At 37.0% G+C, this 16,563-nt stretch overlaps 1 protein-coding gene across 2 annotated transcripts in view; it reads right to left on the bottom strand.

Annotated features, from left to right (window-relative positions):
- The window catches only part of SLC4A10 (solute carrier family 4 member 10), a 121,115-nt gene extending 106,441 nt beyond the window's left edge, over positions 1-14,674 (bottom strand). For both annotated transcript variants that reach the window (XM_086466115.1, XM_009958455.2), the window contains exon 1: positions 14,594-14,674. In XM_086466115.1, coding sequence (XP_086322241.1) covers positions 14,594-14,674 — 81 coding nt within the window. The remainder of the gene's footprint in view (positions 1-14,593) is intronic.
- Positions 14,675-16,563: the final 1,889 nt, after the last annotated feature.

Below are 16,563 nucleotides of genomic sequence, written 5' to 3'. Positions count from 1 at the left end.
ATTTTGTTGTTATGATTGATTTTGTAATCAATCTGATGTGATTGAAAAACACGTATCTGTATCACCCAGCAATGTTCTGCTACATGCAAATGAACAGTTACTCTAATGGAAATGAAGAGACCTTTTGTACTGTCTATATAGTCACAGCATAAGAAAACCTCATCTCATAATGAGACAATGACATTCTGATCATATTTGCTCTCACCCTTTATCTGCCTCAGGTTATCTGTAAGCCACGGTGACCGGGGAGAGCGATGTTAGAGAAAACAGTTAGGAGCCACTCTATTCACAAAGAAGATAAAAAATAATTATGTCCTCCAAACCACTGATGATATTATCTGCTCTATGAAAGTTCAGGTAGTCTAATTAATTCACACAAGGATTAAGAAATGCAGTAAACAGTGCAGAAGCGGGGTGGGGGGGAAGGCAGAAAAGAAGACAGATAATGAAATTGATAATGTGATCTGAGAAATAACAGGGCAAATAAACAGATTGCAGGTACCAAATTTGAAGTTACTTGGGTACCACTTCTGCCCATGGAATGAAATACTGCCCTGTAAGGAGAATTTTCATATCAAAGACTCACTCAAAATATATTGGGAAAGGGATCATTACAGTGGTCTGTGCAGCTTAGAAGTCTAGACAGCACAGGCGCGCAAGATATACATTCAGGAATTTGAAATGTGTTGCCAAAGAATCAAAGGCATATATGAACTATAAATAGTAGTTCAACTGGTCTTCCTACCTCTCAGAGATCTAAGAATTAGAGTTGCACAAATTGCTTGTCTGCTGTAATCTGCCAGCTTTAACTTCATCATCACTTTCATGGCCTTCTTGTTCCAGACTAGTCAAGATATTTGACAATAAAAACAAGCTATAAGTTAGAAACAACTGATATAACTTTACCAGTGTGCTTTATATTGAAATTACAGAACAGAACTTTTGGAAAGGAAAAGGGACAAGTATTACTATAGAGTAGAAAGTAAATGTGAACAAAGCATTACCAGTCTATACATGTTTTGGCAGTACTTCTCTATGGAAGATTTTATTGTTAGAAAACAACATTATTATTATTTTCATTGTCAATGTCTCATAATGCCACTAAATTGATAGACTCATATGCAGCCATAAAGGACAGCAAGGGAGGAGACAACGATCTCCATCAGACCTTTGAAGGCTATCAGCTAACCTTTTAACATTCGTCTACTTGAAGAATTTGGGAGTCTTTTTGATAGTGGTAGCTATGATATTTGAAAAGAAAAGGCTGTCAGAACTGCATTTCTGTTTTGGCAGGGAAACTTTTCCAAAGCAGAATTTTTTTTCAACCCTTCTCACAGGCATAGTGTTTACCTGTTTGTTTATGTATTTACTAGGTAACTAGCATCACATTAAATTTCACCTTTCAGACTCCGTCTCCTTGATCTGAATGTCCCTAGTGTTCAGTATGGTGAGAAAATGGCAGAAATCAAGTTTTACTGGCACAACACATATAATGAAATTTTTGAATTACATATCATTACTTGTATTTCACTATACTGGTCTAAAGTGAAAAATTACAAGCACAATGATGAAAAATAATATCCAGCAGATACTTTTCATACCCTTCCTTGCCAAGACAACACCATCTCCTTTTATTAAAGAATGGATTTTTTCATAGTGAGCAAAAAAGAAAACTCTTGTCATTTAAACATTATGCTGCAAGCTACTTGGAACAGTCTTTCATTTATTACAAGTTTGTACCAGACTTAGTACAAAAGGCTCCTTCTCTTCTGGCACAATCTCAATGTAGGTACTAAAAAATAATAATGAGCTTCTGATCTGTATTTGGTCTTACAAGCATCCTTCCTTATACCTACAAATTCTGCCTGCCTTTTCTTTAACTAGCATTGTCATTAAATACTCATGTGTATGCGTGTGTGGAGAAAGAAAAATAGTGTCTGTGGGCTGCATTGACATACACACTGCAAATATATGGATGATACGACAGCAAATAATTCAAATAAATTACTTTATTTATAACTATTTTAATAGTCACGTAACTTAAAAGACATGTTATAACTTGTAGGTATGCAAACAATCACCTTAGGTTAAGAATACCTGGCCACCTGAGTATAATAAGATGTGCACAACTAGCACATCTGCACAGTCATTAACAGTTTATACTTAACTTTGGGGACTACAGGAAGAGTTTAGAGGAGGAGCTTCAACAAAGACTGGGCACAGTAAGAAAAAGTGCACTAATGACTGTACGATGAATAGCAACTAGGAAAACAAAACCAATACTATCAGTACAGCAAACACAAAATTCAACTTTGTCGTAAAAATCTCTCTCTTGGAAGGGAAAGAAGGCAAGTTGTAAAGCTTTCTTTTACAAGAAAGACTAGAAGTTTGTATTCGAGATGAGCAAATAGGCTTTAAAAAGCAAGTGATGTAGGCAGAGCGATCAGCAAAAATTATATTAACACCAGTAATCAAGTGAAGCAAAGCTGTGAGTATTAACATCAGACAGGCAGATGAGATCGTAACAGTCACAGTGTTGAGACGAGCAGGACTTCAATCTGATTTAAGGCCACATGGACAAACAGGAACTGTCAGACGTCAGAGCTGCATAGAGCAAGAAGAGAACACCAGGAAAGCAAAGAAAACCCAGGAACTGTTTCTGACATGATTATATTCAGGTGACCACTTAAGGCCAAGAAAATTTTCTGAAATTGGTAGAGTTTAACTGGAGTGGGAGAAGACCACTAAAAAATATAGTGATGCTTTCACAAAGATTATGCTTATGGCTACATTATCTGAAATAAGGTATGGAGGAGGATGCAAAGGCTGAGGATCTAAACACACACCTACATACAGAAAGTGGAGGGGGGGAGAGGAAGACCCATCCAATAAGAAAGTTAGTCTGAAAAGAGAGAGAATCAACAAGGAAAAAAATGACAAATGTCTAAGAACAACAAAATTTAGTGAAGACTATAACATAGCATCGCAGATAGATGACAGATGGAGTGGAGGAGAATAAAGGACTAGCCTGGAATTCCTCCAGGAAGAAGTGAAGTGGAACATCAGTGAGATAAATTTCAATGCAAAAGACAGAAACCAGAAGTGAGCAGCTCTAGAAAGACACTAGAAGACAAGAAATTAAGACAATTGTACAAAGACATACTAAGGAGGGCAGAAATGAAGGAGGCCTAGGGATAGGACATTAATCTGGTGAATAGAAACTTCTGAAGTTGAGGGTTGTTTTGTGTTTGTGAGTTTTTTTACTATGAAGAGACACATAGATATTTCTTGTGTATAGGACGGAGTTCAAGGACAGAAAGAGAAATAATAATAAAAAAAAAAAAGAACAGCAGAAAGTCAGAAGGTGGATAGGGACAGGGATAGGTTCATTGGAACAGGTTCAAAGACTACAAAACAAAATCTTAATGTCTCTTTCAGTAAACGAGGAGGAAGCTTGAATTTTGACCTTAGTTGGTTGGTTAGTTTTAAGAAGTTCACATGGAAAGAGGGAGGAATAGATAAGCTGAATGGAGGGCTATGTGATCAATAAAAAACTGCAAGCAAAGATACTTATTACAGATGACAAAAATCCCAGAGATTAAGAAATACAGAAAGTCAGCAGAATCCAAAGGTTTTCACCAGAGACCGTCAGCAGTAACTCTGAAGCATGGCAGATGGCATTAGGAACTGAGAAAGTGGATACTGGGAGTCAGCCAGGACCATGAATTGTCAGAAGGGTTTGGAAGTGTATGAGAAGAACAAAAAAGTAGAGACTAAAGGGAACTGATAAATTGATAGAGGAAAGAAAAGTACAGAGGAATAAAGGAAATAAGAGCAGAAAAGAAGTCATCAAGATCGACAAAACAGAAGTTTTAGAAAGCCCCATTCTTGGAGAGAGTCAGAACAAAGATATTGAAAAAGTTCAAATAGTTAATCACAGAGAGGAATTCAGAGAACACTGTGCACAGAGAAGACCAACTCAAGTGTGTAGCTGATTTGGTACATGATACACAATTCAAACGAGAAACAACAGCACCAGGGCAGCTAGAGTTGGATGGATATCCATATGGAAACTGAAGGGTGAGAAATTATGAATGTAAAAAAGATGCAAGTCCAAGTCAGACAGAGATGGGAATAGGTGATTCATGTGCATGTAGACCATAAAAACATTAGAAAGGCAGGCAGAAAGAAATTCTATTGTTAAAAGAAAGAAAAGGAAAAAAAGAAAGATAAAGAGCAAGAAGCAGGCAGAGCTTATGAGCAGCACAGAAGTACTAACTTCTTTGACTCAAATTCAGAACAGATATTGTTGGAGGTAACAGTCTCCACAGAAAGGACCATAGATGAGACAGCGTTAATAAACAAGGGAACAAAGTTCTGTGGGCTGGAGGGAACAGCAGGAGGTAAAAAGGCAACCTCCAGGTTCTTTGAGACCAGTAACATTCCAGAAACACCAAGAAAATAAAGGGAAGACCAGATAATGGAGGAGATGAGGAGTTCTGTGCCTGAAGGAAAAAGAAGTGACAGGAATGGCACAGAGAGGAGGCTGAATTGGAGGCAGATGTAATTTAAGGGAAGGAGGAAAAGACAGAGAATACCAAAAGAAGTGCAATCTGGACATAAGTCGATATAAGAGCATGAAAAGCATCAGAAAGCAGAGAGATGAACAAGCACCAATAAAGCAATCAAAAATAACAAGAGAAAGGAAACAGTACCATCCCAATTGCTTCTCTTTCATATATCCTGAAACTTCTGTTAAGTGAAATTGTTACATATACTCCCTCTGACAAACGTTAGTTGTTGCAACAAAGTATACGGTGATTTAAAATGCTAGTTGATAAGGATGATTTGTTATGACATAGTTATACTAGGAAAAGATTTAATCCACTGAAGCTTATATTGCATTCTAAGTCCATATAAGTAGTATTGGTCAGGGCATTTTACACTTGTACACTCTGTAACTACATTAGAAGTTCATGCCAACATACACTAATAAATCTTTTGTAATGTAGAATTGGACTAATCTAAGCCCTTTTCTCCCAGGAATTTTAATCATATTTATGGATCGCTTCCCAGAAGAGCATACTCATCGCTTAATTCTTCTCAAGATATAGTACACAAGAAAGTAACATCACTGGTCAAGCATTCTTCTCCATCCTTGGATGTACAGATGCCTGGGTTCTTGGGGAGGTAGTGTTTGGGGCTTTTTCAAGTACCTTGTTTTGTTATTTTAAGCCTACTTATTCTTTTCCAAGCCCAACATCACAGCCAATATGTCCAATATTAAACTTTTCCAATTATTGTTTTCAAGTAGAAGATTTCTGAAAGCAAAGGACTGTAAACAGAACAAGGCCAGCTAATGTATTTTAAACCATACCTATCCCAGGAAGTTAGACAGACCTTTTAGTCCCCAAATAAGGGTGCAATCAAGTATGCTCTACATGTGAGCCACAGATTTCAGCTAACACATTAAAGCTCTAGGAGTTGATCTGCCTGAGAAGAAAAAATTTTTTAAAAAAAAAGTAAGAAGTGAATTGAAATTCACTCCTTCCCTGTCACTCTGACACGCTATTAAAGTCACAAATACACGCACTTAAACAAAGGGGCACCAACACTTAGCAAAGGATTAAGTTATGTGTACTAATTTTATTTTCTTTGAAACACTTATGCTGTAATGTAATTTCATCTCCTAATGTAAACATGGCAGAATACAAAACTCAAGGAAGAAGGTTTGTAATCCATCAGGATTACAAATCCATTTCCAACTGATAGAATTCTCAGTAGACTGGATCATGACAAACAAAGAGGTTACTCCCCAAAAGATACGTGAAATCCTACATTAACTTGTACCTTGCACAACTCCTGTGTAGTCAATGGGAACCCAGCAGGATGGGAGCTAGGTAAGATTCCAGATAATTTTTACTTTGAATTATAGCATTGCCATGCACTGCAACAGAACACTTTAAAAAGTGCATATCATAAGAGTTTTCCTCTGCTCAGAAATAGAATGAGCACATTTTAAACTGGGACAGAGAGCAGAAAAAGTCAATGAGAGACTAGAAGCAGTAATAGGAAGCCAGAAGAACAGAACTGAAATTGCTCTTGAACCTTTGTCTATCCTTCAAACAAAAAGGGCCCAAAGCTTTTGTAAGACCACTAAAGATTGAAACTCCGTCTTGTTGTACAGACTAAAATTAAACTGAAGTATTTTTCATAGAGGGGGAAAAAAAAGACAGGACCAGAAAAAGAAAATGTCCTCACTTCTCCCTTTAGCAGTGTATCTGACTTGCACAGGGCAGTCAGGAAGCCTGTCCATTCACCTCACAATCACTGGAACGGCCAGTTTAGCTTAACTAGCACTCTGTCCATTCCCATTTATTATTCATCTGCTAGAAAAATAATAAGGGGAGGGAGGAGTAGCAAGTGACATATTTAATTACTAAGTAAAAGATGAGAAATGTCTCCTTCTCAATAGCATAAAGAACAAGTCAATAAATCCTGTGCATAGTTCCATTAATGGATATTATTTTTATTCCCTTGAAAATTGTATTCATGATTATTCTCATTCTTTTTCATTTTTCATCACCCTGAATCACAAAACTAATGTTCACATCAAAGAATGATAAAAGATTAGTAAAGGTATGGTGTCTTTCTTAATCCATCCATGAAAAAATGGAAACTCTATGTGACATTATTTTGTATTTGTCTGTCTTGTGTTTTAACACTTTTGCAATGTTCTTGCTTCCTCAGTTTTCTTGTTACTGTTATGCTGCACTACATTTCTGCGGAGATCCAGCCAGTCTAGAAGTAAAGACGTATTAAATCTGCATATCCTTCCAACAATTACTCTCAAGACATTTTAGTCAACAAAACCCAGTCTATAATCCCAAATTCTACAGGTGAGACACTGAATGTCGTGTCTTTAACACCTTTGAAGTAACACCTTTACTTGAAATCACCCCTAGTACCTTTGAACTGGGTGAGTTGAACTCACATCTGAACTGGAAGACCACACGTATGATGTCAACTTTGACAAAGATTTCCATACAGTGTTTGTAAAAAATCAACCAGTAATCCTGTTGCTGGCAATGGGCAGATTAGAGAAACTATTATAAAGAATAAAATCACAGAGCACATGAGTGAGTGTGATATACTGTAAAACAATCAATCCTGAGGAATGTCCCAGGGAAAGACATGGCAACTGAGGTATCTGAAGGAGATCTTCAGCCCCATACTAAGATTGATCAAGAGGTCCTCTAACGAAGTTATAAATACATGTAAGTTCAAACTGAGCAGAATTGCACTAGGGATCTGATGAAGCAAAGAAACCCTGCCTTCATTAACACAGACAACCTCGCAAAGGGAAGGTTATTGAACATGGGGTGCTCCTTGTCTTGGAAGTGACGTAAATCCCTGCTGTTTTCTGAGAAGAGCGGCCTTGTTACACACTTGTCTGCTACGCCAGTGTACATCACCATGCCTATCCCAAATAGACAAACGGTAAACCAAGAGAGGAAGATGTATGTTGATGAACATGCTGGGAAGGCAGGAGCATCCATTATGGGAACAGCACCAGCTCCAGGGCTTAACTAATTTACTTTATAGGATCCCTGCTGCCCAGCTCTGTAGAGAAGCAGGTGCCAAAAGTGTCCAAAGCCAAAGAGCCTGCATCTTGTTTGTAATGACTGAAAAGACAGCATAGGAGATTCTTCAGTTAACCTAAAGAAGTTTTATGCTGTGCACAGTGGAAGATAAAGGTGCTATTCTTTACATTCCCATATTAAATTAGAGATCTACAGGTGTGTACAGTGTAGCCAAGCAAAGACAGGAAAATTAAAAGGATATTAAACTAGAAATTGATAATGACATTTTTATGGATATAAAAGGAGGCCCATGAGGGAAATAAAGTCTAAGCGATTACCAAGGAAATTTGTTTACAGCTGATAATACAGACTTGGCTAAAAATGTAAATTTAATCCCTGTCTCAGCAACTGCAAAGGATACTAAAAAGGAAACAATTTAACACTTTATCTGTTGAAGCAGCCAAGAAAGAGACTCAGAGCATGTCTCAGATCTGTGCCAAGGTTGCTGCTACTGTAGATGTTCAGGACACAAGGCAGTGCTAGTAACTACTTTTGACAGCACAGATTACATCTCTCACTGACATCCACAGCAAATACGCATCTTCGCATTAGAAGTTAGATGGCTGAGAAATTTCAGCACATCTGCACCCTACAAAATAGAAAACCACTCAGGAAAGAGGAGGAGGAGGAGAGCAGAAGGCAGACTGGGCAATAACCAAGCCCAGTGAGTCACTGCAAGACGCTTGCTAGCAGCAATAAGAAACTCGCTCATGACTACACACAGAAGGACCGGTGACAGTACACTGAGATCTAACAGAGGGGACAAGTCTGGCAAAGGCAACAAGGCAACCAAGTTCCTGGAGAAAGAGGTCACCAGTTCCTTCCGGAACAAAAGAAGAATGCCAAGACAGCTTTTCATTTTCATGTGTTTCACATTTCATATGTTAGGTAAACTTTACTGGCAATATCCAGCCACCTCAATTAAATCCTGTGCCCTGGTGATCTAAGAGGTCATGGTTTTGACTTATGTTAGGACAATTACCACAACTGATATTCTAAAGATAAGATTCAGTCACAGTTCCCACTGAGCTTCATCTATAGTAGCACTCACAGAAATAGGGCTACACTTGCCATGTGGAATCTAAGCACCCAGGAATAACCTTCAGCAGAACAGACATAATAAGAAATCACTGTATTACTGTCACTGTTATGAAACTATTGTTTTGTATTTTCCATGTGTATTAGATTTTTCTAACGATCATTCAGTGTACTCCACTAAAAATGTCACATGGCAGTCAACACTGATGTAACACGAACCAACCTCCACTTTCTTATATACTAAGAGTTGCCTAAAACTAAATTTTAAGTTGCAATACGCAACAGCCACTGTTTAAGACACGTGTAAGTGTCTTAACGTGTGACACATGACGTCTAAAATTTTACATTCAAACTTTATTCCTGGAACAGGACCAGAAAAGTTAGATGAACAACGGGGAGAAGAAAAGAGAAAAAAGAAGTCTGACTTTTTTTTCCAAGTTTGAAGTATTTCAGATAATTTTAGCAGGAAAATAGAAAATACACACTTAAATAGGTTTAAAAATTGAACTAATGAGTGAAATCAGCTGATATAACTGACCTGAATGGATAACTCTCAGATAGAAACACCCTAAAGCATCATCACATAAGAAGCTTGACATCAGGTCTCCACCATGCAAATTCATATCTCCAGACTCCACATCTGAACGGAACTGCTCAACTGCAGCTCCCCTTACTATCACAAGAACAAGGTATTTCTCTGCTGTTCCTCCTGCAGGATTCAGGCTTAAGCACGACACTGTTTCTCCTGGAAAATTTTAATCGCAGGATTGGGACATAAAACTGATTTGCTGCATTAGAATAGTTTTAATTGCATTAAATGTGGATGCTAACCATATGGGTACGATTTCATGCACTTATTTTAATGACTCTGTGTGCCTGCATAAAATCTTTAATAGAGATAATTTAAACAAGTGAACTCATTATGTTATCAGGCAAAAAACGGATGAATCTTGAACCACTGAAGGCTCCTATATACATTTGTGTTTTATTTAAGCAGCCTGGGGGAAAAGGGGGGAGCTATTATAAAAATAAGGAAATTTTTACACCACCTCAACAGTCCCTCACGTCACTCAATGATTGTTTCACATTTTCGTTCAATGCACCAAGCCGAGTATTTTGTATCAGTTGATGGTTGCTGCATCAGTTGAGAACATTTAAGAGCTCTGTGCATCCTGAAGTTCATGTTCCCCATAGTTTACCCTTTTTTTTTTTTTTAATTAGTGATATCATACTAGACGCTATCTTTCTATTCAGTTACTTTAAAATTTGCTTAGCTCAAAATATTAAAGCTTAACCTTTCCCTTTAAGAGTTATTCTCTGCTTATTACCAATTGGCATTGGGGGACCTAGATTCCATTTAAGATATTCCAAAACAACAGGAGGTTTCATCACTAAAACAACTGCTATGAATTAAGGAAAGCTATTTTCAAAGCTTTTTTCTCCCTAAAATTACTAACAAACATTAGTGTTTATAATTTTCAGTACATTTGGCCCCCATTTTTCAAGGATTTCTGTCCGAAGTTTCCCATATTTGATTGACTAGTTAACAGACAATCCAAATTTCCTTACCAGATAATGTGATTCTGCCCCTCTACTCAGCCCTGCTGAGACGTAACCAGAGTGCCCTGTACAGTTCTGGGCTCCCTTCTTACAAGAAAGACGTGAACACACTGTAGTAAGCCCAGTAAAGGGCAACAAAGGTCACAGAAGGAGCGGCTGAGAGCACTAGGACTGATTCAGCCTGGAGAAGAGAAGACTCAGAGGAGTCTTATCAGAGCACAAAAATACCTGATGGGGGGGGGAAGCAGCAAAGGCTTAGCCAGACTCTTCTCAGTGGTGCCCAGTGACAGGGCAAGAGGAAATGGGCACAAATTAAAATATGAGAAATACCACTTAAACATAAGAATAAACTTGATCCCCTTAAAAAAATGGGAATAGCCGTATTTCCCCATTTTATCATCAGTCACATCACGTAATCTCTTAGTGGTATATACATTTTTTAAATTATTCAGGAAAGTGATGCTCTCCCTTTTAGGGTCATACTGAAATCAGTGTGGCACAATGGAAAGCATTATATAGCTTACTCTGTAGTTTATATTAGTTTTACTTTTAAGTAATCTGTTGGAATTCACCAGAATTATGCATCAGCTTCTACTTATACTTAGCTCCTACTGAAAGAAATTATCATGAGGCCAAAGACCCTGATCACAGTAGCGTAACAGCACTCACGTTAATGTTTTTTTATTAGTAACTTTTATTGAAAAGTTAAGTGAGGCAAAATAAATACGGTCTTGCAAAGAAACATGAAACAATATGAACGAGTCATATTATTTATGAGGCTCATTACGAGAGCGAGAGGAGGAGAGAGAGAGAATGAACCATAGTTGGGATTGCTGCTTCTCTCCAAAATGCCATTCCAAGTAATGCACAGCCATTCTCCTTTACTGCATTAATATGGTCACCACTCCTACTACTCCCTCTTAGGTGGTCCCACCTTCAAAGGAACTGGTTGGGACTAATTATTACTCTATTTAAATTTCTTTAACAGATTACTGTGGCATTATTGTTGTGATTTATTCACATTTTCATATTGCATCCCAGCAAAACTCCTTCAAATAGTCTTTATGCAGAATGATCATGTGGTGATATTCTTGGAACACTAAATGGAATAGAGCATTCTTGGAACGCTAGTCATTTAGCTATATATTTTGTTACCCTGCAGTTAGCTATCACATATTTATGCTACGTTACTTCATATTTTAGACCTTTCTGACATGCTTATACTAAGCCGTCTCTAATTCAGGTCATTAGGCCCAATGACTTGGTATATGAATTAAAGTACTAAATGAGGAGAATTTGACCAGAGAATAGTATCACTTCTTGAGAGGGAGGCTAATGTAGGACAACAGGACTTGTATTCCTTTCACTCACTCAAAGTACTTTTTCTTCCAGTGTTGTTCTGCCATTTGTGAATGTTTGGCCATGATCTACTTATCCTAGTGTTGCCATTTCCTTAAAAACTGGCACTGTAACGTATGAAAAGAGTCAGTAGCGTAGAATCAGAATGGCAATCAGTAATAAGTGAAAGCACTACACAACTGAATATACGCGTGAGTGTGAGCATTCATGTATAGAATTGGTAAATTACACAAATATCATGCTTCTTGCCCAACTTGCTAGTTAGCACTGTTCCCAAAACACCCATACAGAGCTTTGTTTCTTTAGAAGATCTTTATCATCAAGTTCTGTAAATAGGAAAGTTTAAAGATAGGGAAATACATACTCACAGATGTGTATTCATTATGCACAGCCAAGGGGAAAGAATTTTTTGGTTAGAAAGATCCTTCTTTACACTGTATTCTTCAGATATTGACAGATGCAATCAACTTGGTTTGAAGAGGGATGGCATAGTTTTAAACGCATAAAAACAACCTTCTTGGTAAGTTGATACCAATGCTGCCACTGGATCCAATGACTCAAAATTTGTGCAATATGTCAAAATATCAACAAGTATATTTTAAACCTGTTTTTTTGGGACGGTGTGGGGGGTAGGTGGGTTAAACAAGCAAAACCATTAGTAGTTTTACGTTTTCTCATCACTTCAGTCCAATTCCCTGCTCTTATGCGTATATCTCTACCTTGCTGCAACTCCTTCTCTTACAAAAGAACCTCACTTCGCTTCCTTAATACATTCCTTTGGGGTATTATTCTCTAGTCCCTCCAAATGAAGAAAGACCTATAATAGGACTATGAGTGAAAACACACATTGAAACTCACTTGCAATAGCCAGTAATATCGTTGTTTCCAAATAGAATGACCTAAACACACACTTCCCCAAGCAAGCATTCTTCACCTATTTATTTTCCTCTGTAGATACAGCTTCTATCCTAAATAGGCCACAATGGATGTCTGTTGCACTATTTGGAGATTATTATCAATGATATATTTCAAAAACATCCACAGAAGGCAGTTTGCAGAATTAATATAAACAATGAAACAGTCTCCAGGATAAGCACATGACATACTGCTATAGCTTCCAGTTACACAATATTCCATGGAGATCTAATTATTTTAAATGAGCAAAGGAGATTTCAGGAACAGCCTCAAAATACAGGTAAGTCAAGATTTTAAATTATACTTGAATAAGGAAAACAAAGAAGCTGGGGGGAGGGTTAGTCCTATTAAAAAGTCCACAAATACCCTGCAAAGCATCAAAATACCATGAAACCAATACTTTCAGGAATTTCATTCCAATGCCAAGAAACAGAATGTACTCATTGTGACTAATACATTAAAATACTGAAAATAAATTCTAACAGATTAAAAAGATCTTGTAGCAAGTGAAAGCTATAGTTAAATCATTCCAAACCTAATCAAGCTTAAGAGCAGGGCAGTCTTTCCCCATTATTAATAAGAATGTAAGCTGGATAAGTAGACTGGGAAACTATAAATTATGGCCAGTAAAAGTAATACATTTTTTACAAATATGTTTTTAATTAAAAATGAAAAGACAGTCATTTTTACTGAAGCAATTTGCTGTATTTTCTTAAGTTTGGTCTTCTGTGGTCTCCCACACACATACATTTCCAACAAAATATTATTAAATGGGGGTGAAACTGGAATATAATTCTAAATGCAAAATCAATTCCATGTTTTACAAGTTTACATTTCTAGGTGGAAAAACTAAAATATTTTTAAATCTTGATCACTTAAGCTTGTGCTTTGGGGTCAGGAAATACTGCTCACTGCTGCCAATCTCCAGTCCAGTTACATGTGAAATTTGTTGTACCATAAGGGTAAAGCAAGCAACAGAAAAATTGCACACTACTTTCAGGCTTCAGCTGAGCTTTTACAACACATGGTCAAACATGTTGCCATGGAAATGTTCTGCAAATACATCTAGAATTTAAGATGGAGCTGAATATGATTTTTTAAAATAAAATTCTCCTACAATTTCAAATATAATTGCTCTATGATGTATTCAAGGGAAACAATGGCTATTATCTAGCATTTATAACCCCTAAAGTGACAACAGTATCTCCAATTCCATTTTGTGCTCTATACATGAAATTAGGCCACTATCTTCCTATGTAAAATACCCATATACTAGTTTTATGTATTCCAACTTTCCTATCCATCACCACAGTACATTAGCAGATACAAAAGTATCACCCTTGCAATAAAGTTGGCAACAGTTAAAAACAAAAAGGATGAGACATGCTTCAGCAATACGAATTTGATTCACTAAAATGAATGCTAAATATTTAAGTTATTAATCTTCTCTTTTACAATCCATTAGTATGTGTCACTGAGTGTAATAATTAAAAAGGGGAGGGTTATCTTGCCAAACTTTCACCGTTATGTTCAGTGAGCTATTTTTAAAACTGATTTGAAATGAAAAAAAAAAAAAAAAAAATCTACTACTGCAAAATGAAGCAAGATCTGTGCCTGCAGAATAGCTCAGTCCTGTTACACAATGTGATACGTTGTTTTAAATAACCTGCCACTGTAGGTAAACAGTTGCCTTATACTGCATTTCATACAACACACACACATGTTCACAATAGCTTTGTGTGCCATGTAAAGATAAAGCAAAACAAAAATGCAATCCTGTCATTTTACTTTACAGCAAAGGTATAACCTTTTACCATGAATTAGTTAAAAGAAATCCTATTCACAATAAAAACAGGTTAAAAATACATATGGAATAACTTTACATTGTTCAAATAGCAATTAACAACACATTAGATTTCCAAGATACACGTTGCTCTGCTTATGTAAACAGTCTACCCTATAAATCCTGTAGCAAATCCAACATGAAGCAATTACAGAGACAAAGAGATTGTACATGACCTAAAACTGTAAAACAAACCCTTGTGTTAGAAATATTAGTATAAACTGTGAGGTCGTACCTGATGACTTAGAGACTGTAATGTCTCACCGGTTCCAAGCTGCATGACCTTTCTATTTCCAGAGACCCCCAAAAATTGCATTTCCTGTCTTACAAAAGTACATCACAGACCCATCTATCTTTCAAAATCTTCTGGGCTAGTGAAGAAAGCATTAACAGCCATTCTGTCCATCAGTAAGTGCTGGAGTCATTACGCTCAAGATACCAGATCTTAAATATAGTTTTCTCCGTGAGATTACAGACATCCAGTAGTCAAGGAGGCTGACACAGCTATATCACTGATGCTGCTAATGCCATCTGAAAACACTAAGCTTACTGCTTAAAGCAATCCTGCATCATCCAAACAGAACAAGCCACATCCTTCAACTCCTCACTTGCGTTTTTTATAAAACCTAGCGCTGCCATTATAGATTTTGTTTCCATCTGTGGTCAGCTAAAGGAGAAATTACATATTATGCAACCAGCTTTGCATTAACAAAAGAAAAACAGCAGATGAAGTGACATATCGAGGTTATCAAATTTTGCTTGCATGACCACTCCTCAACAAGCACTATCACCATTCAGAAGAAGCATCACAATCTGATCCAAAGGAAAATTACCAGAAAGAAATTATAAACAATTCACAGGCAGCAAGGCATTTCAGTACCTCTGTGGTACTGAAACAGCTATTTTATGCAGCCTTATGAATCTTAGTCCCTATTAAAATTGCTTGCCTACGTATTTTTAGTATTTATTTTCAATAAATTTCATGATCACTGCATTGTTTCCGTTAGTCCCCACTAGCAGCCAGAAAACAGCATGCCTTGAAAATGTGCCAGTATTATGACAGTAAAAATGTGTTTTCGTATCAAACAAAACAATCATGCATGGGTTTTTTCTGATATGAGAGACCTTATCAAGCTAACAAATGTACAGTATCCTCCTTGGTAATTTTTAAATTATTAAGACTAAAAGTAATAACCGGACTTTTTATCCAAACACATACTTGATGCAAGTGAAACTGATCATTATGAATCATTATTCATATTTATTGTTGCTATCATTATGGGAACAAACTTATGCAAACAAACAAACAAAGAAAAAATCACTTCACAGAACTAAGATGAAACAGTGCCACCAAACTGGAAAAAGTTATCATTTAGTAATTCCTCTGAATTCTAGACCCACAGAAAAATTACTCGTGTTCACATAGTGAGAAAGTCCTATTGAGGCACTCAGTCCCTATCCTTAAACACAAAGGAACATCCCCTCCACACACACTGAAATACATTCCTACCAGTCAAATTCTACAGACAAATAAAACTTGGAGGAAAAATTCTTCCCTAATTTAACTACAGCCTGCATGTTACTCAAATGAATTTGGATAGCCTTCTTTACTTTGAAATAGAAGAGGAAGCTGAAGTTAGAAGTAAACTGTTCTAAATTAATTCACCCAGATCCTATTCTCTTAGTTTAACATTATTATTATACAGTTGCAGTAATTGCTCTTTTGAGTAACCTAATCAAATCTGGCTTATAGTCATTCACATTATGGCACTGATAAAAGCAAACTGGTCTCATCCACGAATGCCACATATTTCCCTTTAGAGAGAGAAACTGTCTGCTATCAATTTTTAATTGATTTACTTTATACAGTGTGCAACTGCCTCAACATAAGGACACTACATCTACAGGGAAAGGGACCTCAGCTAGCTACACATTCATACAGGCTCCCTGGTGATGTGCCCAGTAGCCCAGCAGAGGCCAGCCAGTGAAGCTCTAGGAAGCTTTAAAGTGCAGTAGGGAACCAGATCAGGCCAGACTCGGTGCTGCCTTTTATATTCTCCAAGACAGTTACTCCTAAGGCCCAACAATCTGACACTGTCTTTTTACTGCTGCTGATAGAGGCAGTCAGGGTACCACTTTGAACATTCTGATTGTTCTTGAATGCTGCCACTTTTGAAGTTTTTCCAGAACAACTCCTGAATTCGC

The sequence above is a fragment of the Leptosomus discolor genome, chromosome 5 (assembly GCF_034619465.1).
Source record: "Leptosomus discolor isolate bLepDis1 chromosome 5, bLepDis1.hap2, whole genome shotgun sequence".
NCBI classification, from domain to species: domain Eukaryota; kingdom Metazoa; phylum Chordata; class Aves; order Leptosomiformes; family Leptosomidae; genus Leptosomus; species Leptosomus discolor.
This window is presented reverse-complemented; position numbering and strand designations above follow the sequence as displayed.